This window comes from Lonchura striata, chromosome 6 (genome assembly GCF_046129695.1).
Source record: "Lonchura striata isolate bLonStr1 chromosome 6, bLonStr1.mat, whole genome shotgun sequence".
Classification (NCBI taxonomy): domain Eukaryota; kingdom Metazoa; phylum Chordata; class Aves; order Passeriformes; family Estrildidae; genus Lonchura; species Lonchura striata.
The window spans coordinates 49,218,426-49,242,971 of NC_134608.1; the positions used below are offsets into that span (position 1 = coordinate 49,218,426).

The 24,546-nt window shown below is 36.3% G+C and overlaps 1 protein-coding gene across 10 annotated transcripts in view; it reads left to right on the top strand.

Annotated features, from left to right (window-relative positions):
* Positions 1–24,320, top strand: part of PLEKHA7 (pleckstrin homology domain containing A7) — a 145,127-nt gene extending 120,807 nt beyond the window's left edge. For 5 of the 10 annotated variants that reach the window (XM_021525582.2, XM_021525588.2, XM_021525584.2 and 2 more), the window contains 16 exons: positions 23–103; positions 2,010–2,078; positions 2,245–2,325; positions 3,154–3,303; positions 4,183–4,284; positions 7,729–7,837; positions 8,686–8,924; positions 9,327–9,515; positions 9,822–9,939; positions 10,782–10,861; positions 11,256–11,456; positions 14,595–14,747; positions 17,228–17,361; positions 18,188–18,330; positions 21,469–21,577; positions 22,788–24,320. In XM_021525582.2, the coding sequence (XP_021381257.2) occupies positions 23–103; positions 2,010–2,078; positions 2,245–2,325; positions 3,154–3,303; positions 4,183–4,284; positions 7,729–7,837; positions 8,686–8,924; positions 9,327–9,515; positions 9,822–9,939; positions 10,782–10,861; positions 11,256–11,456; positions 14,595–14,747; positions 17,228–17,361; positions 18,188–18,330; positions 21,469–21,566 (1,947 nt within the window). In that variant the 3' untranslated portion in view covers positions 21,567–21,577; positions 22,788–24,320. The remainder of the gene's footprint in view (positions 1–22; positions 104–2,009; positions 2,079–2,244; positions 2,326–3,153; positions 3,304–4,182; positions 4,285–7,728; positions 7,838–8,685; positions 8,925–9,326; positions 9,516–9,821; positions 9,940–10,781; positions 10,862–11,255; positions 11,457–14,594; positions 14,748–17,227; positions 17,362–18,187; positions 18,331–21,468; positions 21,578–22,787) is intronic. The other 5 variants (XM_021525586.2, XM_021525590.2, XM_077784275.1 and 2 more) reach the window with 3 other exon arrangements.
* The last annotated feature ends 226 nt before the right edge of the window (positions 24,321–24,546 follow it).

The window sequence follows — 24,546 nt, forward strand, 5'->3', positions numbered from 1 at the left end:
ACTGAACTTTTGTTTGAAACAGATAGAAAATAATGGACCTCTGATCAACATGATATACAAAGTGCTAAAGAACTCAGCACAAGGGTTACTATCCAGTATACATGTAAGACTGCTTGCATTGAAATGTGCTCATCCCATCGCTTTTTCAAGTAGCAGTCAGTGTTCTGGCTTTTACAGGTGTCTTTTGGTGCACAGTAGTGCTTTCTGTAAGATTTTATTTTACTTCCCTTTTTCTCCCTCTCTTTTGGAGTCTGTATGCAAAATTATGGCTGATCTCAGTGTTTGGTTTCATTTTATCATGTTTTGAAAATGAATGTGTAAAGTAGTGACTCCTGTGTGAAATTTGGAAAATGTGAAAGCATGCTTAATCCTCATTATGTTGTCATGTTCGCTGCTTGATAGTTAACAAATTCCTTACAGTTTTGATTATGTAATTTAAAGTATCCCCAAATTCTGTAGGCTTGTTTTTATGTTAATTCTGTTGCTTTGAAAAAGGCTTTTGCATTGTCTTAGCTTGCAGGTAATTACATATGCAAAATTACTACTTTTGATATGCTGGTATTTTATGTTTATATTTAATTAATTGTTATAATTACATATAAGAATTGCCATTTAAATAAGTTCATTAATACTTTTGAAAGGCAGTTTTTTCTTCTATATAATATGTAATTGGTGAAAAAGATTTCAAAAAATTGAAAGCTTCTGGAGGCAGTTAATACTCTTGATTTTGGTCGTGCAGAAGTAATATTGCGCCACTCAAAAGTACATGAGAAGTCTTTAAATGGAGTCTGCCACTGAAGGAGAGAAGACAATATTTACCTCACTTAGGGTAAAATTTAATTACTTTTAAAAAGCCAACGCGATCCTGTAGGTGACTCTTAGGTTATCACGTCAAATATGTAGCTTCAAGTCTGGAGATTCCTGGTTGGTAAATAAGCAAACTGCTTCTTTATACCCCTCTTACCTCACTAAAAAAGCCAATAACTTCAGCTTTTGTATCAAAGTCTCTCCTCTTATATTACTGAAGACAATATTGAAGTGAAATTTTCTTCATAAACTTTTGCCTGTATATAACTATGCTGTATATGAATACTGCTAATCACCAGGTTAGATAGATCACTGTGGTAAGAGAGTATTTGCTGTAATGAATCTTTAAAACTGTTCTAAAGAGGTGATATTAAATAATTAGATTTTAAGGCTTTCAAAAAATACATTATTTACCAGCTTTATTACATTGCTCTTTTCTTAGCCTTGTTTGTTCACAAAGAGGGTCCTGTGTAGGCAGTGGAAAGCACAAACATTTCTACAGGCACAGACATGCCTTAATTTTGAAGGTTGGAAATACAATTGAGTATTGTTTCAGTACTGATTTGACAACTGTGTTATGTGAGAAGATAATCTCACCAGAAATGGAACATGAAACCAGTGATTTATGGAATGAGAGATTTGGTACATGACAGCCACGTCAAAATAGATTAATTACATTTAATTCCACTATAGCATTTTTATAGCAGTCTCTCTTTAGTAAAATCCACCCTGTGCTGAGGAAGATACTGTCCTTTGTAGAATGAAAAACTTACCAAAAGTTGTATTTTTAGGCACTCAGGAATGCCTGCTACTGTTGCAACCATGCATTGAAATTCCTTTGGCTTCAAGAAAGCTGTTAGGGTAGAACTGTTAAAACTATTCTGTTAAAATAGAATAGTTAAAACTATTAGCTCTTGCAGGAAAAGGACTTTTGTAACCAGAGACAGGTGGGATTATGCTGTTTTGTACAGAATTCCAAGCTGTTGGAAGAGTTACTAAATAGCCTAATGTAACTTGTAGTCCCTTTTGTTAGCACTTCTCAAAAACTAAAGCCAGATTTGAAAATACTTGTATCCAAAATTTTATTATTTTTTCCTTAATAAAAGTGAGTATTTAACAAAAGTTTTCTTTTCACTGCTGAAGCATCATTAGGTTTTAGTTTGCAATGAATTTCTTATATTTTGAAAATCTGTTCCTCTTAGATGACAGGACGTGACACATTGAAAGAAAGAAGTGCAAAACCTGTCAAGGTGGCAGAAAGTGATATTGATGTAAGTATCAAACACCACTTCAGCGCCTCTTGCACTGATTTGTCTAGTTCTTTTGTACAGGTACGTGATCATTGTTATGCTCCTTGGGGTGAAATATTTCAAGGGGATACTTTTCTGCTTAGTTTTTAAAATCTAACCTTATGTATGTATGTGATTTCATTTCCAGGTGAAACTCAGTGTTTTCTGTGAGCAGGACAGAATTCTGCAGGACTTGGAGGACAAAATAAGAGCCCTTAAGGAAAATAAAGTAAGCAGGTTAAAAAGGGCTTACTAAAATAAAATAGAAATCTTTATCTAATACTGAAGTATAAAATAGGAAATTATAAACAAAAAATTGAATTAAGGGAGGCTGATTGCACTGTATTGTGTATATATGATAACAAGAATTGGCTTTTATTTTAGGATTGAGTACCCATTCTGAGAAAATATGTTTTTGAAAGTGAAAGTTTTAAACCCATCTGCTTCACTTCCTGTGAGCTATAGCTGTCAGTAAACTGATATGGTTACAAAAACAATAATAATAATAAAAAATATACATCCTAAAATGAAAGTACTGTTCAGGTACATCCTGTAGAAGAGCTACTGTGCAAAATTAATTCCATGTTATTACTCCTACTAAATGAATTGGGCTTGTTTCATGTTTTAGAGAATATTTTAAACCCTGACATGACTGTTTCACCCATAGCAGTGAAGGAGAACCTGCCCTTAAACAAACAGCTCATGCTGGGCTGTGGTAGGGCTGTCATAGTTCTATACTGCTTAAGGGAATTCTCCTGAAACTTTTGTACAGAGGGTAAACAGAAAAATTCCCCTCTCACTGCTTTGTGTTTTCAACGGTTTTGACTGCTTAATGGGAAGGATGAATAGAAAATATCAGATAATTCTGGATACAATAGGTAATTAAAGCTCCTGCAGTTTTTGTTTACGTGTGAGTCTCCAAAAGAGGAGGCCAATCCTAACCTCTGCTGGTTTATAGGGAAGAGCTGGGGCATGGAAAACACCTTTTGTATTGCTGCATGTAGATGCATAAATTTCCATGTAAATGTTGTAAACTTACTGCTGTCTTCTTTGTTAGGATCAGCTGGAGTCTGTTTTGGAGGTTCTACATAGGCAGATGGATCAGTACAAAGACCAGCCACAGCATGCAGAAAAAATATCTTACCAGCAGAGACTTTTGCAGGAGGACCTTATACGTATTCGGGCTGAAATATCCAAAGTTTCAACGGTACATGGTTTTGGTTGCTTCAAGAAAACCAGAATTAAAATCCCAGTTAATCTAAAACTGTATTGATCATTTGATAGGGGAGTTAAGACCTATTGTGAACAGTTTTGGTTAAGGTACAGGATACTAAACCAGACCAAAAAAATGAAACACTCTCTCCAGCTTTTTTTTTTTCAATGCCTGCCTCCCATGCCACCAAACCAAACAAAAACCCCTAACCTTTTCAATGTCTTTATATGTTAAGTGTGGGCTTAAATTACAAATCTTTCAACTAGTCTTGGAAAATATAAATGTGATTCCAGGTTAAAGGGAGTTGGGAAAATCTGTTGATATTTCAGTAAAAATTTACCATTCATATTATAACTTAATAAAATTCAAATGTAATTTAATGTCATTTTCACTCTATTATTACTACCTCTTCATGAATATGAGACTAGCTCTTTGTAAGACTATTTCTAAAATTGCATTAACACCTTCCCTATGGTAAAGTCTGATCACTAAAATGACAATGTTAATTACATGTAGCTAGTCAGTTTGTGTTTGTAGAAAATGTATGGCTTTCGCAGTCAGCATATGAAATGTACTTGTGAGTGTAAATAGCAAGTCACTGGGAGAAGTGCTGGACTGGTACAGGGATTCTGTTACCTGCCACTTTGGTTTTGTGTCAGGAAGCTGGCCAGAGGTTTTTAACTATAGGTTCTTGACTATGAAGGGTTTTCAGGTGTTATGATCAAGTCTAAGCAACAATGTAGACTAAAATGGCTTCTTTACTTCTTTTTATAATAGAAAATAGTAACTTCAAAACACTTTGGTGCTCAATCAGAGGACAGAGAAAGTGGTTTTGAAGTTAGCACTGTATTAGAGTATTCCTTCTGTTAACAGGAGATGGAAAATGCCTGGAATGAGTACCTGAAATTAGAGAAGGATGTGAGCCAGCTGAAAAAAGCCTTACAGGAGCAGATGAACAGTTCATTGGTATCTCAGGTGAGTCCATTTCCAAATGAGTCCATTTCCAGATACTGTGAACACTTACAGGATGATTTAGTTACCATTTCATAAGAGAAATTTTCTCTGCCATTTTTGCAGTGTGCTCAGCTGTCATGTAATTGCTTTGCAGAGTTCAGGCACTGTGGCAGCATGGCTGTGCAGTGAAAAAAAAACACTGCATTGTCTTGCAGCTCGTGCAGTAGTGCCATAGTTTCTCATAAGCTGTCTATACAAATTTGTCATTATTTTATTACGTTTTTATTACATGCTGACGTCTTGACAGTGATAACCTATTCAATTTCTAAGGCTGTGCAGGACTTCTCAGCCTTCATTTATTTGATCTGACATTGTTAGCTTCTTTTTCCATTTTTAAGAGCATCAGTCACTGGTTATTGTCATTACTTGTTCTTTGTCATGTTCTTCTATTTATGGAAGATTTATCTCTGCAGATTGTTTTGTGAAGTGGAATAAGTGTTTAACAGCCATCAGTAATTGAAAGGCATCTCAGTTTGAAATCAATTATTCAGTTTCAAATTTTAAAAAGAAGCTTTGTTTGAAGCTCAGTTATTTTATTTGCTGAAATGTATGTGGAATACCAGATTATTTCTACGTACCTGCTTTCAGCTGGTGACTTTATTGTCAGGGAATACTGGATAATTTTTCCTTTGTGTGAGCTAAACACAAGGAACACAGTTAATGTATACATTTTTTCTTAAATCTTAGTCTAATTTTCCAATATCCTGGAACAAAAGAGCTCACTAGTTACATTTTTTTAGCTTGTTTGCATTAAGTATCTGATCAGATATAATTTGAAGCCTGTTTATGTTCACTATTAATCAACAAATGTTAGTATCAAAGCAAGAGTTGTAAAACCTTTTCTCATTGCATCAATCTTCCAAGTACGTTTTAATTTACTTTTCATTTTGGGGTGTGGGGAAGTGATTCAGTTTCTGGAGTCAGAATATGTAATTGAGCTCAGCTGTAGAATATATTTTAAAGAAAAAATCCCAGAGGAATATTAGCATAAAATGGTCCTTGTATGAAACTACTTAGTTTAACAAAGGCAAATTACACCTTTAAACAAAATACATCTATTTAGACTACTTTGAGATAAAATTTCCAGGTAGGTGTTAAACATGCTGTAAATACTGGATGTGTGGCATGGGATTCACCAATACATATGGAAGGGAGTGTGGTTTGCACAGAAGAAAAATGTTAATTCAGTTTGATTATCATCTCCTATCACATGAGTGATTAATTATAAATACACAGCCATAAGCACATTATCATTTGTATGTGTGTACACTTTTATGTAGGTATACATATAAGTATGCACAGATATGTTTGGCTAAGTTTTAAAAAAATGTTTCTGAACACCTATTCTGGAGATTCTAAGGGGAATGGATTTTTTTCCAAAAGTACTGAATATTCTAAAAAACTATATTCCTTCAAAGAAGTCTCACTTGAAGTACCCATAATAGTTAGAATTTTTTTGATCTCTGCCCAAGGGCATGTAGACTCAAGATTGTTTATCTAGCATTTTCAATAGCACTAAATTAATACACACTGTATTTTTAAAAAATGCAGTCTTTGTGGAATATTATTAAAAATTCAGTAAATTTGCAGGCTGTAGGAGACCACTGATGTTGTTTCTATGTAACATTAATTAAGAGGTTAAAACCTAAATGTTTAAGCAGCTTGGTCAGAGTAAATCTTGCTTTTTAGAATGTAGCTTCAATTGTCTTTTGCTGAAGGGCTGGAGAGGATCTGGGTATGCTGAATTTAACTGAGATGGGTTATTTTATCAGTGATAAATTCTTAGTTGGTAAGTGCTTCTCCTCTGTTTTTATGTCAGTCTAAATTATGCTTCTGTTTGAAGGAAGTTGGAGTGAAACTTTTATTTCTCTAAGTTACCTTTTCCTGCTTGCCACTAAAGTATATTTATACCATTCTGTAAACAGCAGTCTTGGCTTTCATAATTTTAAAATTAATTCATCTGCTTATCGTTCGGCCCGGGTCCATTTTAGATCTAAAATATTCCCTTCACATCAATATTTAAGTAATGGGAAGAAATAATATTAAAAGATCTATTTTTTTCTACATTGCTAATCAAACATTTTCTGAGTGGTTTCAAAAGCAGGATTTTCAGTGCAATGCAGTGGTTTTTTTTCACCAGTTCTAAGGCTTGATTATTGTAAATCCATCATTTGGTTCCTTGTAGTATGATTAATCTCAGAAAAATGAAATTAAATGTGCAAATTTATAGTTTGTGTCCTGACAATCTTTCAAAATATGTCCTATCTATCGAGTGAGTTTACTACAGGCAAATAACATTCTCCATCATTTAAATGTTTGTGTTCTTGGCACTCTGTTTGCTGATCTGTAACCTGGCTGAACATATTTCCTAATTTAAGACAGAAAGTGGAAAGCAATTTATATGCCTTCCTTAGTTCTATGAGGTGTAACAGCTTTTAGTGAAGTTTTTTTCCACCCTCAGCCTTATAGGATTAATTAGTAGCTATTTTGCAGCTCATGGCAAGTGATGAATTTCTGGAGTTCTTGAGCAGTTTGTAAGCAATTCTTAAGTGTTTCAGTGCCTTTGCTTTCTTTAATGGTATTTGTTTTACTAAGTTTATTCTTGATGCAAATTTTTGAAATCCGTGTTACCAGGCTTTAATGAATTAGATGACAGCAGCTATTTAAGATGATTGGAATGACTGAAATGGTGGCTTCAGGAGCCAGGCTGTGATGCAGCTCAAGGAAAATCCAGTCTGTAGACAAAGCTCCCCTTTCTTTCTTTCTTTCTTTCTTTCCTCCTGGAAAGCCTTGGTAAAGCAAATAGGATGCAAGATGAGACCAAGTCCTGAAGCAGCAGCAATATATTGTTTTAACCTGTAATACATCATGGCTAGTAGGCCTAACAACTCAAATATAAGCAGAATTTAAAATTGTCTGCACTTATGAGTTTGGTTTTTTTTCCCCTTTTTAATACTGGATATTTCCCCTAAAAGTATTGAGATTTTTTTAAGGTTGTTTTAGCAGTCTGAAGTTTCATAGGTATAGGATTTAAGAAAAAAGCTCAAAATAAAAGGTTCTGGAAACTCATTTTATATAGACCATTAAACTATATTTCTGTAGTCTGAACAATATTGTAGAAAAATATAGGAAATTATAGAAAAATATATTGTCTTTTCCCCTGCCTACTATAGGAAATCTTCCAAGAGTCAGAAAATGCTCTAATGAATTTTATGGACAAGATATATTTCTTGGTGTTTTGTCTTTATTAATTTCTATTTTTAAATAATTAATTAATTTCTAAACTGCTAAGTTTTTATGCAAGTTCTGTAGTTGTAGTTTGGTGGTATCAAAAGAAGGAAAGGCCCATCATAAATTAAATCTGAGGTATAATTGATTTTTTTTTTCTTTTACTACAAACAACAGGAGAAAACACAAATACAAAAAGACTTGTGGAGAATTGAAGATGTTACAGCTGGCTTGAGTGCTAATAAAGCAAACTACAAAACCATAGTAGACTCTATAAAGAATCCAGGTAAGGAGAGCATGATGAAAAGATAAAAAATATACCAATGCAGCTGAGTCTTTGGGTCTGTGCAAATAATCTGGAAGTTTGTTCTGCTACAGAAAATCCAGTTAATTCTGTTACTGGATGTGTCATTAATCTCTGTTGATTGAGCACATTAACTTGGTATTTCTTTGCTTGAGGTCACAAAGATTTTTTTTCTTGTTTGTTTTCACATACCAATGATGCTAAAATGTAACAAGCCATAAAAAAAAGGGAACAACAATAACAATAATGGGCTAAATTTTTTCAAGTTGCAGAAGGGGTTTCTGTCACATGCCAGGCCCTTACCAATGTAGTATCTGTTCTGCATCCTGTCCAGGAGCTTTTCTCTGTTTTTTTCTCTGGGTTTATTGTTTTTTTTCCTCCTTGGATGCAGCCCAACTACCCTTGCTGCAGTTGCCTTTCCCTCCCTTCAGGCAAGTGTTTGGTGGGCAGAGCAGCCTCATCTCTGGAAGGGAGGAAGGGAAAGTGTGTGTGGTCTGCACTGCGGTGGCTTTATTACATTTCAAAGACAGGACCTGATGTGTTGGGATAGCAAGAGACTGTTAATGCCTACTGCAAAACTCACCTTGTACATACAGAGATAAAATAGTTCTGAGATGCTCTAGATCTGTAGGCATCTGTGGCATGGGGCCAGATGCAGCTTATGGACTGATTTCATCTAACTCCCAGGCTCTTCCTTCTTTTGCTCCCACTGCCCTCCACCACGAATTTTACGGGATGGTGCTGAACCATGTGGTTTTATTTTTGGCCTGAAAGACTCACTGGATCCTCATCAAGAAATGTTTTTGTCTATTTCTCTATTTCTCCTCTAGAGAGAAAAACAGTGCCTTCGTTTTCTCAGTCTTCAGTGCCTTCCTTACCAGCTTCCCTTGCTGCTGTGGAGAGCAAAGTTTCCGTCCTGCAGAGCCCTCCGCGCAGCCCGGTGAAATCCCCGCTGGAGGTCAGGCTCTATCCACAGCCCTATTTCCAGACCAGGACACAGCACCAAGCACAGCAGCTGAAAAAAATCGAGCCACCTCTTCAGTCACCGGTCAAGCTCAAGCCAAAGGTTGTAAGTACTGCTCTTGTGAGAGTCATTCAGCAGTTTCCATTTCCCTTCTCTCGGGAGCAGTGGAAAGGTTGGGAAGTGCACCCTGTGGAGGCACAACAGTGGGTGTTTGTGTTGGAGCTGAGCAGCAGCACTTGCAGCACAATACACATGGAGCCTATTGTATGTACAGAGGCCATAGGCTGCTTTAGAATGTGTTCATATTCAGAGCCTTCCTTGGAATGCTTTGTTGTTGATTTCTTGGGTCTTGCTTGGGCTTTAAATCCTCAAGCTTCTGCTGTGGACAGAGGAGAGCAGGCTGAAGCAGTCACGAATACTTCATATAGTGCACTGACCTTGATTTTGCACTTTATGCCAGACTGTTTTCACACTGTTTGCCAAATCCCTGTGTTTTCCTGCTCCCAGGAAGATGAAGCACCGCCCAGACCTCCTCTCCCTCAGCTGTACAGTCCTGAGGATCAGCCACCAGCTGTCCCACCCCTCCCGAGAGAAGCCACTGTCATCAGACACACCTCGGTGCGGGGCCTGAAGCGTCAGTCGGACGAAAGAAAGAGAGACAGAGAGCTCGGCCAGTACGTGAATGGAGATTACAGGGTGAGCACTCACACTCCTGTACCCCTGCACTTCAAAGATACGGGAGCCTTAAATAAAATATGTTCCTGTTGTCTGTGAAATATATGTTCCTTTAATAAAGTAAGCGGTATATAGAATGGCAGAGAGATAACAATAATAATAATAATAATAATAATAATAATAATAATAATAATGATTCATGCCGTATAATAATAATTGCAGAGACAGATGTAGCAATCCAGAAACAAAGCTTTAGGATTTGTTTTAGGATTGTTAAAACTTGCTGTCTGTGATTTCATTTGAGCTGATGGGAATTTTTCTGTATAGGTGGAACTGCGTTCATACGTGAGTGAACCAGAGCTGGCGATGATAGGGGGTGATCTCAGCCACCCTTCCAGTGCTTTAATAAGCCCTGACAGTGGATACCAGACATTACCTACCCGTGGTAAGCCAGGAATTTATGGAATTGATCCCTAACAGTACTGTCTGTATAGGAGCTTTTCTCTTGTAGGGTTTCCTGGAGATGATCTTTATCACCAGATCATGGTTTTAAAATTAACTATTCAGTGAAAGTTTAGAAATTATGCATTTTAATGGTGCTGTTACAGACAATCAGCCTTTGGCAAAACAACTTAATATAGAAGGCTTAAAAAAACCCCATAGCAAAATATGGAATTGGCTTTTAGAATGTCTCTTATATTCAAAGTTATTTTTCCTCATAATTTTTGTGCTATCTTTTGCAAAGTCCAAGTATTTTTAAAACACCTATATTGTCATTAAAATGTAACTGATAAATTATATTAATATAGTGCTCCAAACATTATGTCTGACTTGACACTCCATCCCCACTGTGCTGTTATTCTGTAACTCTTTTGGAGATGGGGATAGAGATTATATTTGGGCCAAAAGCAAATGATTTCTTAGCCATTTGCTTCTTATTGCTTCATTTCTGATTGTGAATGTTCAGGTTTTATTTTCTTAATAGATGTGATTATTTGTACAATCTATCTAGTCTTGTACAGCTGAGTTCAACCTATCCTTCATTTTAGATGAGCTTCTAAATAATTATAGATTTTCTGACTTTAGATCAGTAGTGACCTGAAGTGCATTGTGTTTGGCTGAAATGAAATTTCATGCCTCTTACGATCATCTGAATTGCAAAATGTGTGCTCAACTAGTGACCAGAATGCCACAGAAACAGTATAATTAAATTTAAAAAACTAGACTAATATTTGTCTTATTTAGTCTGCCATTTGATTTTAAGGCATTCTCTTTTTCCTTGTAAAGGTTTGTCTGGATCAACTTCCAGATTGCACCAGTCATCTACCATTTCATCGTTTGCAACACTTCGAAGGGATAGGTCCAAGGTAAGTTTTAAATAAACTTCTGAAGGCAAATGTCTCAACTGCTTGAAATAGTTAAGCCCAGAGTATATTTTGTGTAGCAGGAAGTGGGATTGCAGTAATCTGGGAGAGGAGCAAGAGCTATGATCTACCGAAGTCTGCAATTCTTCACTTTCTTAAATGAATTGGAAAACAGACAACTTCGTGCATTTCAAATAGATTTATAAAACAAGGTTTAGAACCAAAAATCAGCGCTGCTAATAGAAAATACAGAGTTGAGAGAGTATTTGCAAAGAAATGTGAAGTTAATAGAATAAAATTTAGTAATGAGATAGGAGAAGGAGTTCATTTTTTTTTGTATACTTCTTATAAAGTATTAATTAGAACATGTGTTTTGTGTGCCTTGTGACTTCTCCAGGAGAGACCAAAGAGTGCCTTGGAACGTTTATACTCTGGAGACCACCAAAGAGGCAAGATGAGTGCAGAGGAGCAGCTAGAAAGAATGAAGAGACATCAGAAGGCATTAGTGCGGGAACGCAAGAGGACTCTTAGCCAAGGAGAAAGGCAGCCTGTTTCATCTCGCTCTTTCATCAGGCCCGTGTCTGCAGACGTAGGCTCAGTATGTTAGATATGCCTTAAAAGGACTAAACTAAAAATATCTTTGGATTTTTTCCCCCCCTCCCCCCAGCAAGCACTTTCACTTGAGCGTGTGTGATGCTTCTAGTCCAATTAAATTAGTGTTCTGTGGTATCAAATGAGTTCAGAGTGTGAGGAACAGATGATGTTTTTTACTTGTAGTTAAGGTAAATGTAGCAGGTTCAGCAGGTAAGTTGGTCAGAGGTCAGTGATGAGTGGAGATGCCAGTATATTGGAGTGATTTCAGAGCCATGATTTTTTTTTCTTTCTCTTGGAATTGTATTTAGCAAGTGACAGAAGCTTGTACAGTTTTAAAACTGCTTCATAATGGAATGGGCCTTTTAGAATGTCGTTTCTCACCATGGGTGTTTTTCCTTTTAATTAATAAATTAGCCTGCAAGATAGTCGGTGGTAATATCAGACCAAGGTGATGTTTGCTTGTTCTTTTTAAAAAAGATGGTAAATGGATAATCAGTTTTAAAATCTAATCATGCTGATTAGGAATTTATGTGACAGCTAATGTATTCTAATTGATAGAAATTATTCTTTAAATCTCAAAATGTAGAATATTCTAATAAGGCTCCAATTTAGGCTGCTAAAGAAAAGTATTTTTGTTGCTTTCTGAGAGTAAATGCTGTGCAGAGGAGAAGTTTATGATGAAACATTTTGGATACTAACCAAAGCAATTCTGATTGATGAAGTTACCCAGTTGCTCACTTGGTGCTAAACCAGGATTGTACTGTAATTGCACTTATGCTGTGGTCTTTTAATTTATTTTTTTATTTGGTCCACTAGAGCTTTAGAATGATCACATTGTTTTACCTAATTCATTGCACAAGATCTCTTGCTTTTAAATTTGTCACTCATCATACCTAATGCCTCTTTTTTTTTTTTTTTTTTTTTTTTTTGTTTGCTTGTTTTTAATTTGCAGAATTTTGTAGCTACTTTAAAAATTCTAACTGGACTACTCAATTTTTACCAGGCTTAATTGCATTTAGTACATGTGTGTCAATTGCTGGCATTGAAAAAAACTTATAATCGGCTTTTCATTCCCACTGTTCTGAAGCACTAATTTGCAGCCAGTTATTTGTATTTACTTTCCCAGTAAATACAACTGCACTGCTTGGAGACATTCATCTGTTTTGTCTTTTGTTTTGCAATCCCAAATTTTTTTAAAGAGAGTGCATAATGTTTGGGAATTGTAGTACTATAGTACCACTGTTACTTTCATACTTTAATTGGAAGAAATAAATCTGAGCTTCTTATGTTTACTGACTCAGATAACATACACAAGTTGAATTGAAGCACTTTCATAACACTCGTTATTAACATTTGTGGCAAACACTTTATTTATAAATTTGGGTGCCATCTTGGTCTTTTTCTTGCTGTAAAGAATTAAAACAGAGTTTTTCAGCCCTAGTAGTGTTTTGTAGAGGTCATCTCTTGTACCTATGGGGCTTTGATATGCAAAAGCATGTTTGATAGCACAATTACAGCATTACAATTATTTAGCAGCCATAATGGCAAACAGTTAAATGTATAATTGAAGTGCTGCTCAGTGTGTAACATTTGCTTTAAGCATACATTGTATGTGTAGTTCTAATTTTTAATTGGTCAGCTCTCAAGTATAGGATGACATTTTAAGTATTGATCACAGTACATGAATTTATTTGTTAAATACAATGCCTTTTTAATGTAAAAGTTGCAACATCAAAGCCAATAAAAGTACTGCTTCGTAAGAATGGTTTGATGTTTTTCTTACCCATTTTACATAACAACAAAAATGAAAATGATACTGTGTATTTAAAATATACTATCTCAATCAGGCCTGGTTCGAATATGAGTAGAAGGATGAGTTTGGAGTATGAGAAAATCTTCTTTTCTCTTTTGAATTCTGTAATGTATTAATTTTTGAGATATAATTGCCTCTTACCTACTTAACTTTTTAATATACATGGAAGATACTTATCTTCTGAGTGAATACCAAGAGCTTGTGCATGAATAGGTTTCAATTAGATTTATTAATGCAAGTGACATAATAAAGTCTAAGGACTTCATGTGGAGTTCAAACTTCATCCAAAACAAGCCAAAGATTTCTACCAGAAATACTGGAGGTATTTTTCAGAAACATAAAAGTGGCACATCCTGCTGCCGCTTTTGATTCCATTGGCACATTGATTCCCTCAAAACCTTGAGGAGATAATTTTGTTGTTGTTGTTTTTGTCCCTTCTTTTTTCTACTGCTTTTAATCTCATGTATGGTAAAGTTGTTCAGATCTACTGGATGGAATGATGCTGCAACTGAACTTAATTTTTTGAACAAAAAGGTATTGGTGGTGTCCTTAAGTGTGGGTTTATATGTAACTGTATTGTGTGTAGTTGTGTAGGGATTACTGTGCAGCAATTTTGGGTATTCTATATTATGCAGCTTAGTTTAAACATGCTTAATTTAAATATTAATAAATATTTAATAGTTCTGATTAATATTGCTAAATATTTACATTTTAAAGTCTGTGGAAGACCTCTGCAGGTAGCTAGACTCTGCTTTTAGTAAAGTCTGAATAGCTTAAAAGTAATTTTTTTTAAATTCAAGTTAATGCTAATACACAATACATTTTCAACTTTAAACAGTAGATGTTATTCTAAAAAGATACATAAAATTTTCAAGTTGTGATTCTCAACTAGCAGTGTAAATAGCATTTCTGTGTAGTCATCCAGAGCCACACAGCCCTGCCTCTTTACAATGACAAGGACTACTCTGCCAGCCTGTTGGCTCACTGGTAGTGACACCTGTGATTCCAAGGGTGTTGTTCCTTGTGTATCTGGTTCCGTGTTAATCAGCAAATGTAAAATTGGGATTAATACATTTCTTAGACTCTAATACTGCTGAACATGTAAAATTAAAGAATATTCTGAATTCCTCACAGCACAGCTAGAGATCAAAACTCCCACTCTTATGTACCAATAAATGCAGTTTTCTTTTCTGTCTGTTGTCGCTTCAGGGGTTTGCCCCACTGATTCTTTCAGCAGTGTAGCTTTTGCTGCAGGAGTAATGTACATTGCTGTGTGCTGAGTTTGGCAGTATGGTTGAATGCTGTTAATTGTTTTGTATCTATTACCAGTGGAAACGAGAGCAAGAATTTGATTTGCAGTTACTCGAGAGGGCAATTCGTGGAGAAGACAAGGATGAAAATGAATGGTTAAAAGTTCAGCCAGTAGCAGTGACAGAGACAGACCTGGAGCCTCAAGACTATGATTTAGATATCAGCAGAGAGGTAACACAATCTTTTTCCTCCTGTTCTCTGTCCCAAAACACTAACCTAAGTTTTAGGCAGTGAATTCTCTTCTTTTCTTTTGAGAGTTAACTGGAACTAAAAGGAGTCTTGGGCACTGAAAATTTATTACCTGGCACCTTTGTAAGGTTTGTGTTCATATTGTGTTTTAGTAGAAAGAAGAAATTGAAAAGTTGTCTCTGCTCTTTTAAATATATATCTCAGGCTTTATAAAGAGCAGAGTGCTTAAGTTAGAGATAGTTCTGTAAATTGGTAAAAAAAAGATGAGAAAACAACATAATGAGTATTTAAAAATGAAAAGCAGGAATGAAGGACAATTTTGTTCCCTAAGCTACCTTACTGCTTTTCATGTTGACTGGTGAATGATGATAGAGAAGCTTTATTTGGGCTTGAACATAAAACATATTTCTGTCAGCTTTTGGGATGACTTGGTGTCCTGGGCCCACCACTGAGGTCCTTGCTCCGCTCCAGTGATAGAGGAAATGAAATGTCAGTTTGAAATGCGATTGAGCCATCTGGTGGGAAGGAGAGAACACAGCAAGTGGAAAGGCTTCAGGGGTACCTTGTGCTGTGTGAAATGCCATGGGAGATGGCAAACCGGTAAAACTATTCATGGTAATTAGACTAGTAAGCACCTGTACTCTTCTGAAAGCTGTTGGCAGAGTATAATTTTGCAGAGATATTTGTAAATGTATTTTACTCCATGAGCTGCTATCTGTTGAACTCTATGAATGAATTTATCTTTCAGTTAATCTTTGTATAATTTTTACAGAAAATACAGTGCTTCTGTAAACTTGACAAACAGAAAATAACTTCTGTTCTTCTGCCTTTCTTATTGCACTCTGCTATTAATTTTTCTTTTCCAGAAGGCCTACGGGGCTATGGGAATCATTTTGTACTTCCTTTAAGCCTTGAATAGGAAACATGTTTGCTCATAGGCATTTCTGTCCTGCTTCAGAGTAACTGAAGTAGGTCTGAAGCTTCTTTCTCAGTTTGTCCAGGTTAGAATCATAGATTTGTGTTGGAAGGGACCTTAAAAATGATCTAATTCCAGCCTCCTGCCATGGGCAGGGACACCTTCCACTGAACCAGAGATCCATCCCACCTGGCCTTGTTGTCCTTTTCCATTTCATGTGGCTATTCCCTTCATCTGGCAGGCACTTCAGTGTGCACTTCCCTCTGTGCCTCAGAAGGAAGCATACTCAGCTCTATCTTGGAGGAAATACATCTACTGTTGCAATGATGAATGGGTTTGTTTTTCTGAAAGTGACGGGATGAGATAATGTGGGTTAGATACAGTATGGAGATAGAGATACACATTAAAAAACAAAGTGTATATATGTCCATATCTAGACCTCCAGAGAGGAGTTGGATTCAAAAGTGGGAAAGTGTAGTGGAAAAATGAGGATTTTTCAAAAAGCATTGGCTTTGGGTTTCCTGAGAAGGAAGTCTAAAAACTTGAGGCTGTGATTTTAATATGTTTCAGTGTGCCAGCGTGTGCTCCTGGCATGAGATTTCCTGTGAATTACTCAGCCTCAGCACTGGGGGTTAGGTCAGGACACTTTATATAATCCATTGAATTAGCATGAACCAAGGTCAGTGGTGAAAAAATTTAGGATTATTTTCATTGAAAACTTTAAACTTTGAAAATTCATGGCCGCATGAGTGTATTAACAAAATTGCAATAGGAAGAAGAAAAGAATTAGTTCTCCTTTACTTGATTTCCATTTATTCACACATCCGCTATTTTTGTTTTCAAAAGCAGTCTGTTCTGTATGATAAGAATTGATTTTCAAAGTTTCTAAACTGTATTTTCATTGGGAGAAGTGAAAAGTTCCCACAAAGTAATTTATCCTAGTAAAAAATTGTTTCTAGCTTTCGTGCAGTCATTAAAATTTTCAGTCTACAGAATTAATTTATGCAATGTGTTTTTGCAATCACACAGTGTAGTATGTTTCTGTTTGCCTTTTTTCCCCTCTGCTGCTCACAGAAGATTATCCAGTCTCAAAAGAATGACACCCTGGGTTAAAACTTTCAGTGATATTTCCTTTCAGATGTAGGAAGTTCTGGCTGGCATGGCACAAGTATCATGACACTGGTATCTCAGGTTGTCCAATCAGTCTCTGGGTGGTTGCTTCTTTCTACTGTAAGAGCTTTAGGCAGTGTCCTATTTTGGGCTCTAAGCCTGAGCTGAAGAAAGGTTTTCTGTTGATTCTGATTTCTTCTGTAATACCTTTAAATATTTGCTCAGTCTATCTTCTGAAGTAAAAAGAATCAGAGGGAACACTGTTGAAAGGGCATCAGCTAGATATCAGGAAGGTGTTTAGTGTCAGGTACATGTACTGACTGTGAAAATCCATGCTTTATTCTTTTTTCACTGTGTTCTCCCATTGAGGAGGATTTATCTCAATTTCTTTTAAGTCTTTGTTATTGAAAACTCGATGCTTGCTTTCTTTCTACAGTTGTCAAAACCTGAGAAGGTTGTAATTCCAGAACGTTATGTTGAACTGGAGCCAGAGGAGCCTCTTTCTACAGAAGAACTGGCAGCAAGGCAGCGTAAAGCAGAAAAGATAAAGAATATTCTTACTAAATCAAGGTTAGGTTTTAGGGCTTTTTCCAAGTCTTACACAGGGCCTCATGGTGAACATTGAGAACTAACATCATACAACAGCCTTTATTTCTGTTACTTGAATGCAACTTTTATATTTGTGAAAATGCACTTGGAATTTATGTGTCATACTTAGAGCTGATTTTTAAAACAAGGCAGAAGACATACTGGTGAATTTTGTGTATGTCCATTTTCTTGTTTAGGGAATCTTCAAACAGTAGTAAGTCCTTATCAAACAGCTTGTAGATGAAAGTGAGGAGGAAGGAAAATCACAAAGCTGGCAAAAAAGCAGAAGAAAAGTCAGCATGAGAGCAAGTTTGTTGTGGCCAGAGAGCTGCAGTTGTGAAACAACACTTTTGGCTATTTACAGCTAACATAGTCAGCTGAAACATTCAATTTCCAGAATTCGATATGTCAGGTACCTGCTCTCTTTTTGGAAGGGATACAGCCTGAGGACCACCAGGTTTTTCCTTTTCCTCTGAGCACGAGTAAGGAATTTTACTAACAACTTCAAATAAATAGCACTTTTCTAGTGCTTTCTTTTCAGCACATTAAAAAAGGACTGAAAAAGGACTTTCAGATGTTCTTAAGTTATGCAGAAATTGTGACTAAACGTGTAGTGGCTGTGTCATTTTTCCTTGTGTGCCGTAGGCATTTGCATACAACATCAACCGTGTTCTAAAGAACTGCAATAAAATACAGAGCTTGATAGATGAGATCTGAAAACTGCTGTCTGAATCTAAGCTCATTCTTATCTGCATGGTGGATTCTTTATGTTTGCAAATGTTAATGTTGTTTTTCACTTTCCCCCCAGTATGCACAATCTGCAGCCTACTGTTGCCCAGGACAAACACAACTCGATTGATTTAGATTCACAGCTGCAGGAGCAGGAGCGCATCATTACCATTTCATATGCTCTGGCTTCTGAAGCCTCTCAGAGGAGCAAGGAGGTAGCAGGTAATGCTTAGTTATTTACAAAATAACAGCTATTCCTTACCAGCTTCTCAAGTTGTGTGGGGTTGTTGCTGAACTCTTGGCATAAGATAAAGTTTTAGTCATTCATATACAAAATAGTGAAAATTGTGTGTAGGTAACAAATGGAGAGGGGCTAATGATTTATGTTGACCATTTGAACTCCAGTAGACAGGATAAAGGGGCAAAACACTACAATAAATAAGTTCAGAACTTGGAAACTTGCTCTAATAGTGCTAAAAATAAGCACTTTAATTCTCTAGAGTTACATTAAATCAAATAATTCTATGTTCATTTTTTGAAAGTAAATTGATCTGTGACTTAAAAAAAAAAAGGGAAGGGGATTTAAAATAGGTTTTTAAGAGAAAAATTCCCATGTCCAGTGATGGAAATGAGGCTAGAATCATTTGCAGCTTGAGCTTTGTGGCAACAGGCTGAAAAAGACCTTATAAAATGGAGATGGGCATGACTGGTGACCAGGATGAGAGGTCAGAGCAAGACAGCTCTGCAGGAATTCTGCTTGATGCCTGGAAATTAATGGATCCTTTGCAATATATTGCTAAAAAGTGATAATTTCACTCTTGATTGCTTTATAGTTGAAATAAGTAAGAAATGTCAAGAGATTTGTATCACACAGTAATCCGTGCAGCAGCGATTTCCCCAAGTGTCTGACTGGCCATTTATAACTGGCACCATTCACTGTTCCACTGGAGAATGGAAATAATGGAAACTTTGGCTATGATGGAGAAAAAATATGCACATTTCTCATCCAAAGCTGTCAGTTTAAACTTATGGCTCTTGCCACAGCAGCCCTGGAGACCTTCCCGTTAAAGACAGATTATTGCAGTATGGGGATGCGTGATGTGCATCTGCAGCGGGAGCGCTGATTGAATGTGGCTGCACGTGCAGGGGGGCAGTGCCAGCTGAACCCGAGGGGAATGGCACTGGAGGGGATGGAATACATCTCCAAGATAGGAATCTTGAGGCTTCAGAGAGTTTCTGTGGGTAATTTAGCTGACTGGCAGGGGGAAAAGGATTCGCTGAGGAGGCCAGACGTTATAAAGCTAAACCGAACAAACTGAAAAACAGAATTGTAAAATCATGAGAGCCATTCGGGAGTAACCTTGTGGCCCCTCAGGCCATTGGTGTATCAACAGGGCTTTTCCACAGGCACTTTGGTCCCAGTTCTAGTGACCAGAACTTTGTGACAGGTTCCTTTGGTTATGGAATGGGAAGTTTTGTCATGAGGTATGGGCCAGGGGAGCATTTTGCCACTTGAATTCCAGCTTCTGCTGGGAAAAGGTCACACATTTGGGCTAAGATCAGCCCAAATGAACACGGCCAGTACCTGAAATTATTCTTCTGTGTCACTACAAGAACAGCAGAGTGCCTGCCCTACTCAGAGGTCTTCTTGGGGCCAGTTAATTTGCTTCTGGGTGTGCCGTAACATGTAGCAACTCTAAAGTACTGAAATAGGTTTGATTTTTTTGTTGTTGTTGTTGTGTAGTGAATTTAATATACATTTCATTGCTATAGGTTTTTCTATTTATATATATTTTTATATTATCTAAAAAGTGTGATTCATCAAATTTTTTTAGATATATGTAACCAAAAAAATCTTCTTTAGTTTTCCTCAAAGAAGGTATTAAAATGTGTATTGGCACTGAAATGTTTAAATGCTGCTTCAGAAAATTTGCAGTCAGTTGTGAGATATGTTTTAGTTTAATTTTCTTTGTGAAGCATAGCAGCTGCCAGAAACTTAAAGAAACCCTAACACAGTAGCCAAAGATTAAGGTTTTTAAGGACTTCCATACTTTTATGTTTGCGCACAGCTTTTGTTGCCACATTTGTGCCTCAAAAACTCACTTCTTGAAACATGTCTTGATTTCAATTATTTCATACTCCTTTAAAAGTAAACACTTTCATGGTATTCTTAAAAAAGAAAAAAAATACCAGAGTGGTTTGGTTTTAATAGAAAATCTACAAACCAGAAAAGAATTCAGGTTTTTTAGTTATGACCTATTTTCTGATGAACTAAGGTGATTAAAAAGAAAAACATTTGACACTTTGCACAACTGATTTTATGATCTCATTTAGTCTCATATTTCAGACTCCTTCACATTCTTATTTTTGTAGTTTGATTTTTGAAGTATGGGTTATCATTTGCTCCTTGGTGATGAAGCTGACCGCATCTGAAAATCCCAAACTAATTATGTAGATTGTTTTACAAAGACTTGTTTATGAAAAAGACTGTGAAGCTTAACTTCATCCATTTTTCAAGAGTGAGCAGTTATGTTAGGATTTTATGCTAATATAAATATTTTAAGTTGTACATTTATCTAATCTTAGCGTTTAGTTGCCTCTGTTCCTAATAAGAAATCAACCTTTTGAGTGGAAATCATGCCAAGAATCTGGAAGGTTAAAGTCAAATACAAGAGTGTTAAGAAGTCTTTTCCTATGTTGTGTGCTTTGGCCCTCTGAAACATAAAAACAGAATTTTAGATAGCTTTTCAGTTTCTTCAGTTTTATGATTATTGTCCTCCAATACTATACCATTACTTTGGTTTATAAACAAGGATAATCTTAATAGTTGTATTCTTTATCCTGTATTTTCAAGCTGAGATGTGAAAATGTATTTATGTATCATGCACTGTACTAAGCAGAATATTATACATCTGTGTAATTTTGTAAACATTATTTTTCTATATATTATTTTGGTTTCTGCTCACTGGCATATAAAAAAGGAAATGTTGAAAACCTGTACAGCCGCAGTGAAGTCTGGAAATCAAGTTAGCAAATGTAGATGCTGGTCCAGAGCTTCAAAAGCTTTAAAAGCAGGGCTGATGAGAGTATGTCAGTGTTGTGTGCCTTCATAACGTTCCAGTGAAATTTCATCTTAAGATTGGTTGTCCATATTCTCATTCCAATAGGAATCTTTATTTGTTTAATTTATCCAAGGAGTAGAAAAAAGCAGTAGGTGGAAATGTTGTTTACCTTGTGTTCCATGTGACTAAAACAGTGTAGCACCTCATTAATTGCTAATCAGGTGGTAGAGAATTAAGGTGACACCATTTATGATGTGAACAATTGCGCAGCCTAATTCCTGTGTGTGATCCCTTCTAGCTCAGCAGTTGACCTATCCACCCAAAGCACCCTCACCTTCTGTACCACAGCCACCTCACTCCCCCTTAAGCAATGGATTTCACTACACATTTGTTTAAACACCTTCCAAGTAAGAACTAACTGCTCTCGGCATGTCTGGTTTGCCATCGTGCCTGTGCTGTGGCTTGCTGAATTTTAACTTCTGTACTAAACCGAGATTCCATCCGGATGGAAGCATGCAGCTCCTTTTTCAGGAGCCTTTTGTCCTGGTAACTCTTGCTTCTAGCGAGCTAACACGTGGGCTGGTGAAGTGCTCAGCTAAGTGCTGTCGCTCTGCAGGTGAGGTGCTTCCTCAGTGGTGAAGGGAGACATCTGTGCTCTGGGGAACAGGGGGCCAGGTTTTCAGCAGCCTTCTGTACTCTGCTGGCTGCTCAGGGTGTACAAAGAGAGAATCCAAAGTGCACCTTTGTACAAGCAGGGGCTTCCTTTGTGGGCTGGTATCCTACACATGAGCTGCCATCGGAGTCTTAGCTGAGGTGAGCTGAAAATTTGGCCCCCTGTAACTAATTCTGCAATGTTGTGTTTGACTTTGATCGTGCCTTTCTTTGGATCGTTCTTTCTCTCTGGTTAGGTTATTTTGCCACTTCAGGTATTAAAATTGTGCTAATTTTGTTGTTGTTACGAAGAAACATCTCTACTTGTATCTGTTCTCAGTAGGATTTGCAGAGATTTCTCTGTTTGAAATTGGAAGTAGTAAAAGGTGTAAATATTGTATGCAAGTGCTGAGTGTGCCCCTAGTTAAGACACTTGCAATGCATCCATATTTTCCTTTTATATTATTCTTACCTTTCTGATTTTTCTTGGCTTAATTTTATTGCCTGAAATTGAACAAGAAGATAAAGCAAAGATGAAGTAAATAAAAAGTGTTGCTTGAGTAACTCAAATAATTGTGCAGTGCCAGAGACTCGAGCAGGGGCCTGGGGCTGACCTTCAGAGGTCCCTTCCTACCCCAGCCATTCTGTGGCTGCAAACTGATTTAAAAACATGTCTTGTACATATCTGTACAAATATATACACATAGATATACAGTTACAGATATATATTTATATAAAGCTACATTTTCTTCAGAAAAAGAAAGTAGTTGTGATGTGCTGGGGACACAGGAGCTTGAGCATCAGTGGCATTATGAGATAATTGTTGGCTTAATGTGTCTGTATGAATTGTTCCTTCTGTCAAACTGCAAAAGGCTTAAAAAAAAAAAGTTCCCAGCAATTTCTTACTGCTTGGCATTGGTTGGCTCTCTCCAATATTTAACCATGTTTTATTTTCCTTCACACCAGCCAAAGCAGTAAGTGAGCACTGACGTGAGACTGGAGGCAAATCCCACTTTGTGACACCACGTGGAAGACCGAGGAGATTCTTTTCCAGGTTTCTGTGGAGGTACTCGTTGGATGGTGGCACCTTCTTCTGGAAAGACATTCAGAGAATGATAGGGGGATTTTCTATGAAAATGAAGAGAACTGCAGATCATTTTTTATTTACTTCAGTTTAGTTCACACTTTTTATACAAATAAACGGCACTTTTAATAAACTCTGTAAAATACTGACAATGTATTTTTAGAACAATGTATTTTAGGGTTTTTTTTTAATCAAGGGCTGAATTCATTTTAAAATATACTTCTTGCATAGATACTAAAAGATGCTGTTACTTCCCCTTCAGGCTCAGATGCACATCGTAAAGTTTTGTGAAAAAAAAAACAAACAAATTTGAGCAAGCCTAGAAGCACATTCATCGGGTATGGATAGAGCTAACACACGTGACAGGTTTGGTGAAAGGATGTTTCAGATTGAATATTTTTGTAGAGTTAATCACCCACCTGTTTGCCCATTAAATAATCCATTGCAAGAACTGTTAGCTTGAATTTCTAAATATTAGTAACCACTGTATAGCTGAAATTTCCCAAGAAAGCCATAACAAAAGCCAGTTCTAACTTTCTCTCTTTTTTTTCCTTTGATCCCAGATTATTAACTTGCTGGTATCAATCCACAGTTTGTTAGGTTGCCCTTGAAAGTAATGCTGTCCCCTCTGTAACAAAATTTTTTTTTGAAGTTGAGATGTGAAAGATGATTATTTTTAATTAAAATATGTGAAGTAAGCAATAAACACAATGTGTCATTTGGCTAATAAATACATATTTTTCTTCAGATTTTTTTCAGTAGACTTTACAATATGATGTACTGACTAGTATTTATCCTAGAAACAGCAAAACTAAATGGAGTGTGGCACCTGCTAATTTCCTGTGTATGTTCACCTGGTGCTTATTTTTGCCAGACTTTGAAATTCTATGCTGTACTACTGTATAGGGCAAAGGGTGAGCTGGTTAAAATAAGGAGAAAATAAGATAAAATGTATTGCTGCAACTATACTTTAAAAATCCCAGTGTATGCATTGAATGCAAAACATGCAAAAACTTCCCAATGTTATGTAATTAGTAGCTGAGTTCAGCTCTGGATGAGAAATATTTCTGCAGTATTTTGTGAAACCACTAACTTGTTTATTCCCTGTATTCAAGTAGTAGCTAAAAACCCCTTGGAATTGACCTTTGTGTTTCAGACTGTAAGACAAATCATCGTATATTAACACTATACTCAGAAATACTCTTAAAAGTATATATTTAGCTAATGCAATCTATTTTACCTCAATACTGCCAGTATCAAGTTCAAAACCTTTTGCCAAAATAATGATTTATTTTTGCCTTTATAAAAAAGTTTTGAAAGCGCATAAATGAATATTTTGCAAGAAAACATTAATTTAAATAAAATGTAACCGTTTGGAAAATGGTATTATGTACAGATTAAAATATTAACATAAATGCTTCCTATTGCCTCTGTCTTGTCTGCTCTCTTATCAGTGTCCAGCAAGTTGGAAATCCAGAGTAATTTGTGCTTTTATCACATTTTGCTCTTCTTTGATTCAAATCCCATTGAAGTTCCCCAGTTTTGCACTTATCAGGATTTGAATCAGAATCTCTCTACATCAATTCTGCATTTTGATGATGATTATTATTAGTTGATTTTTTTTGTTTTGTTTTGTTTTTA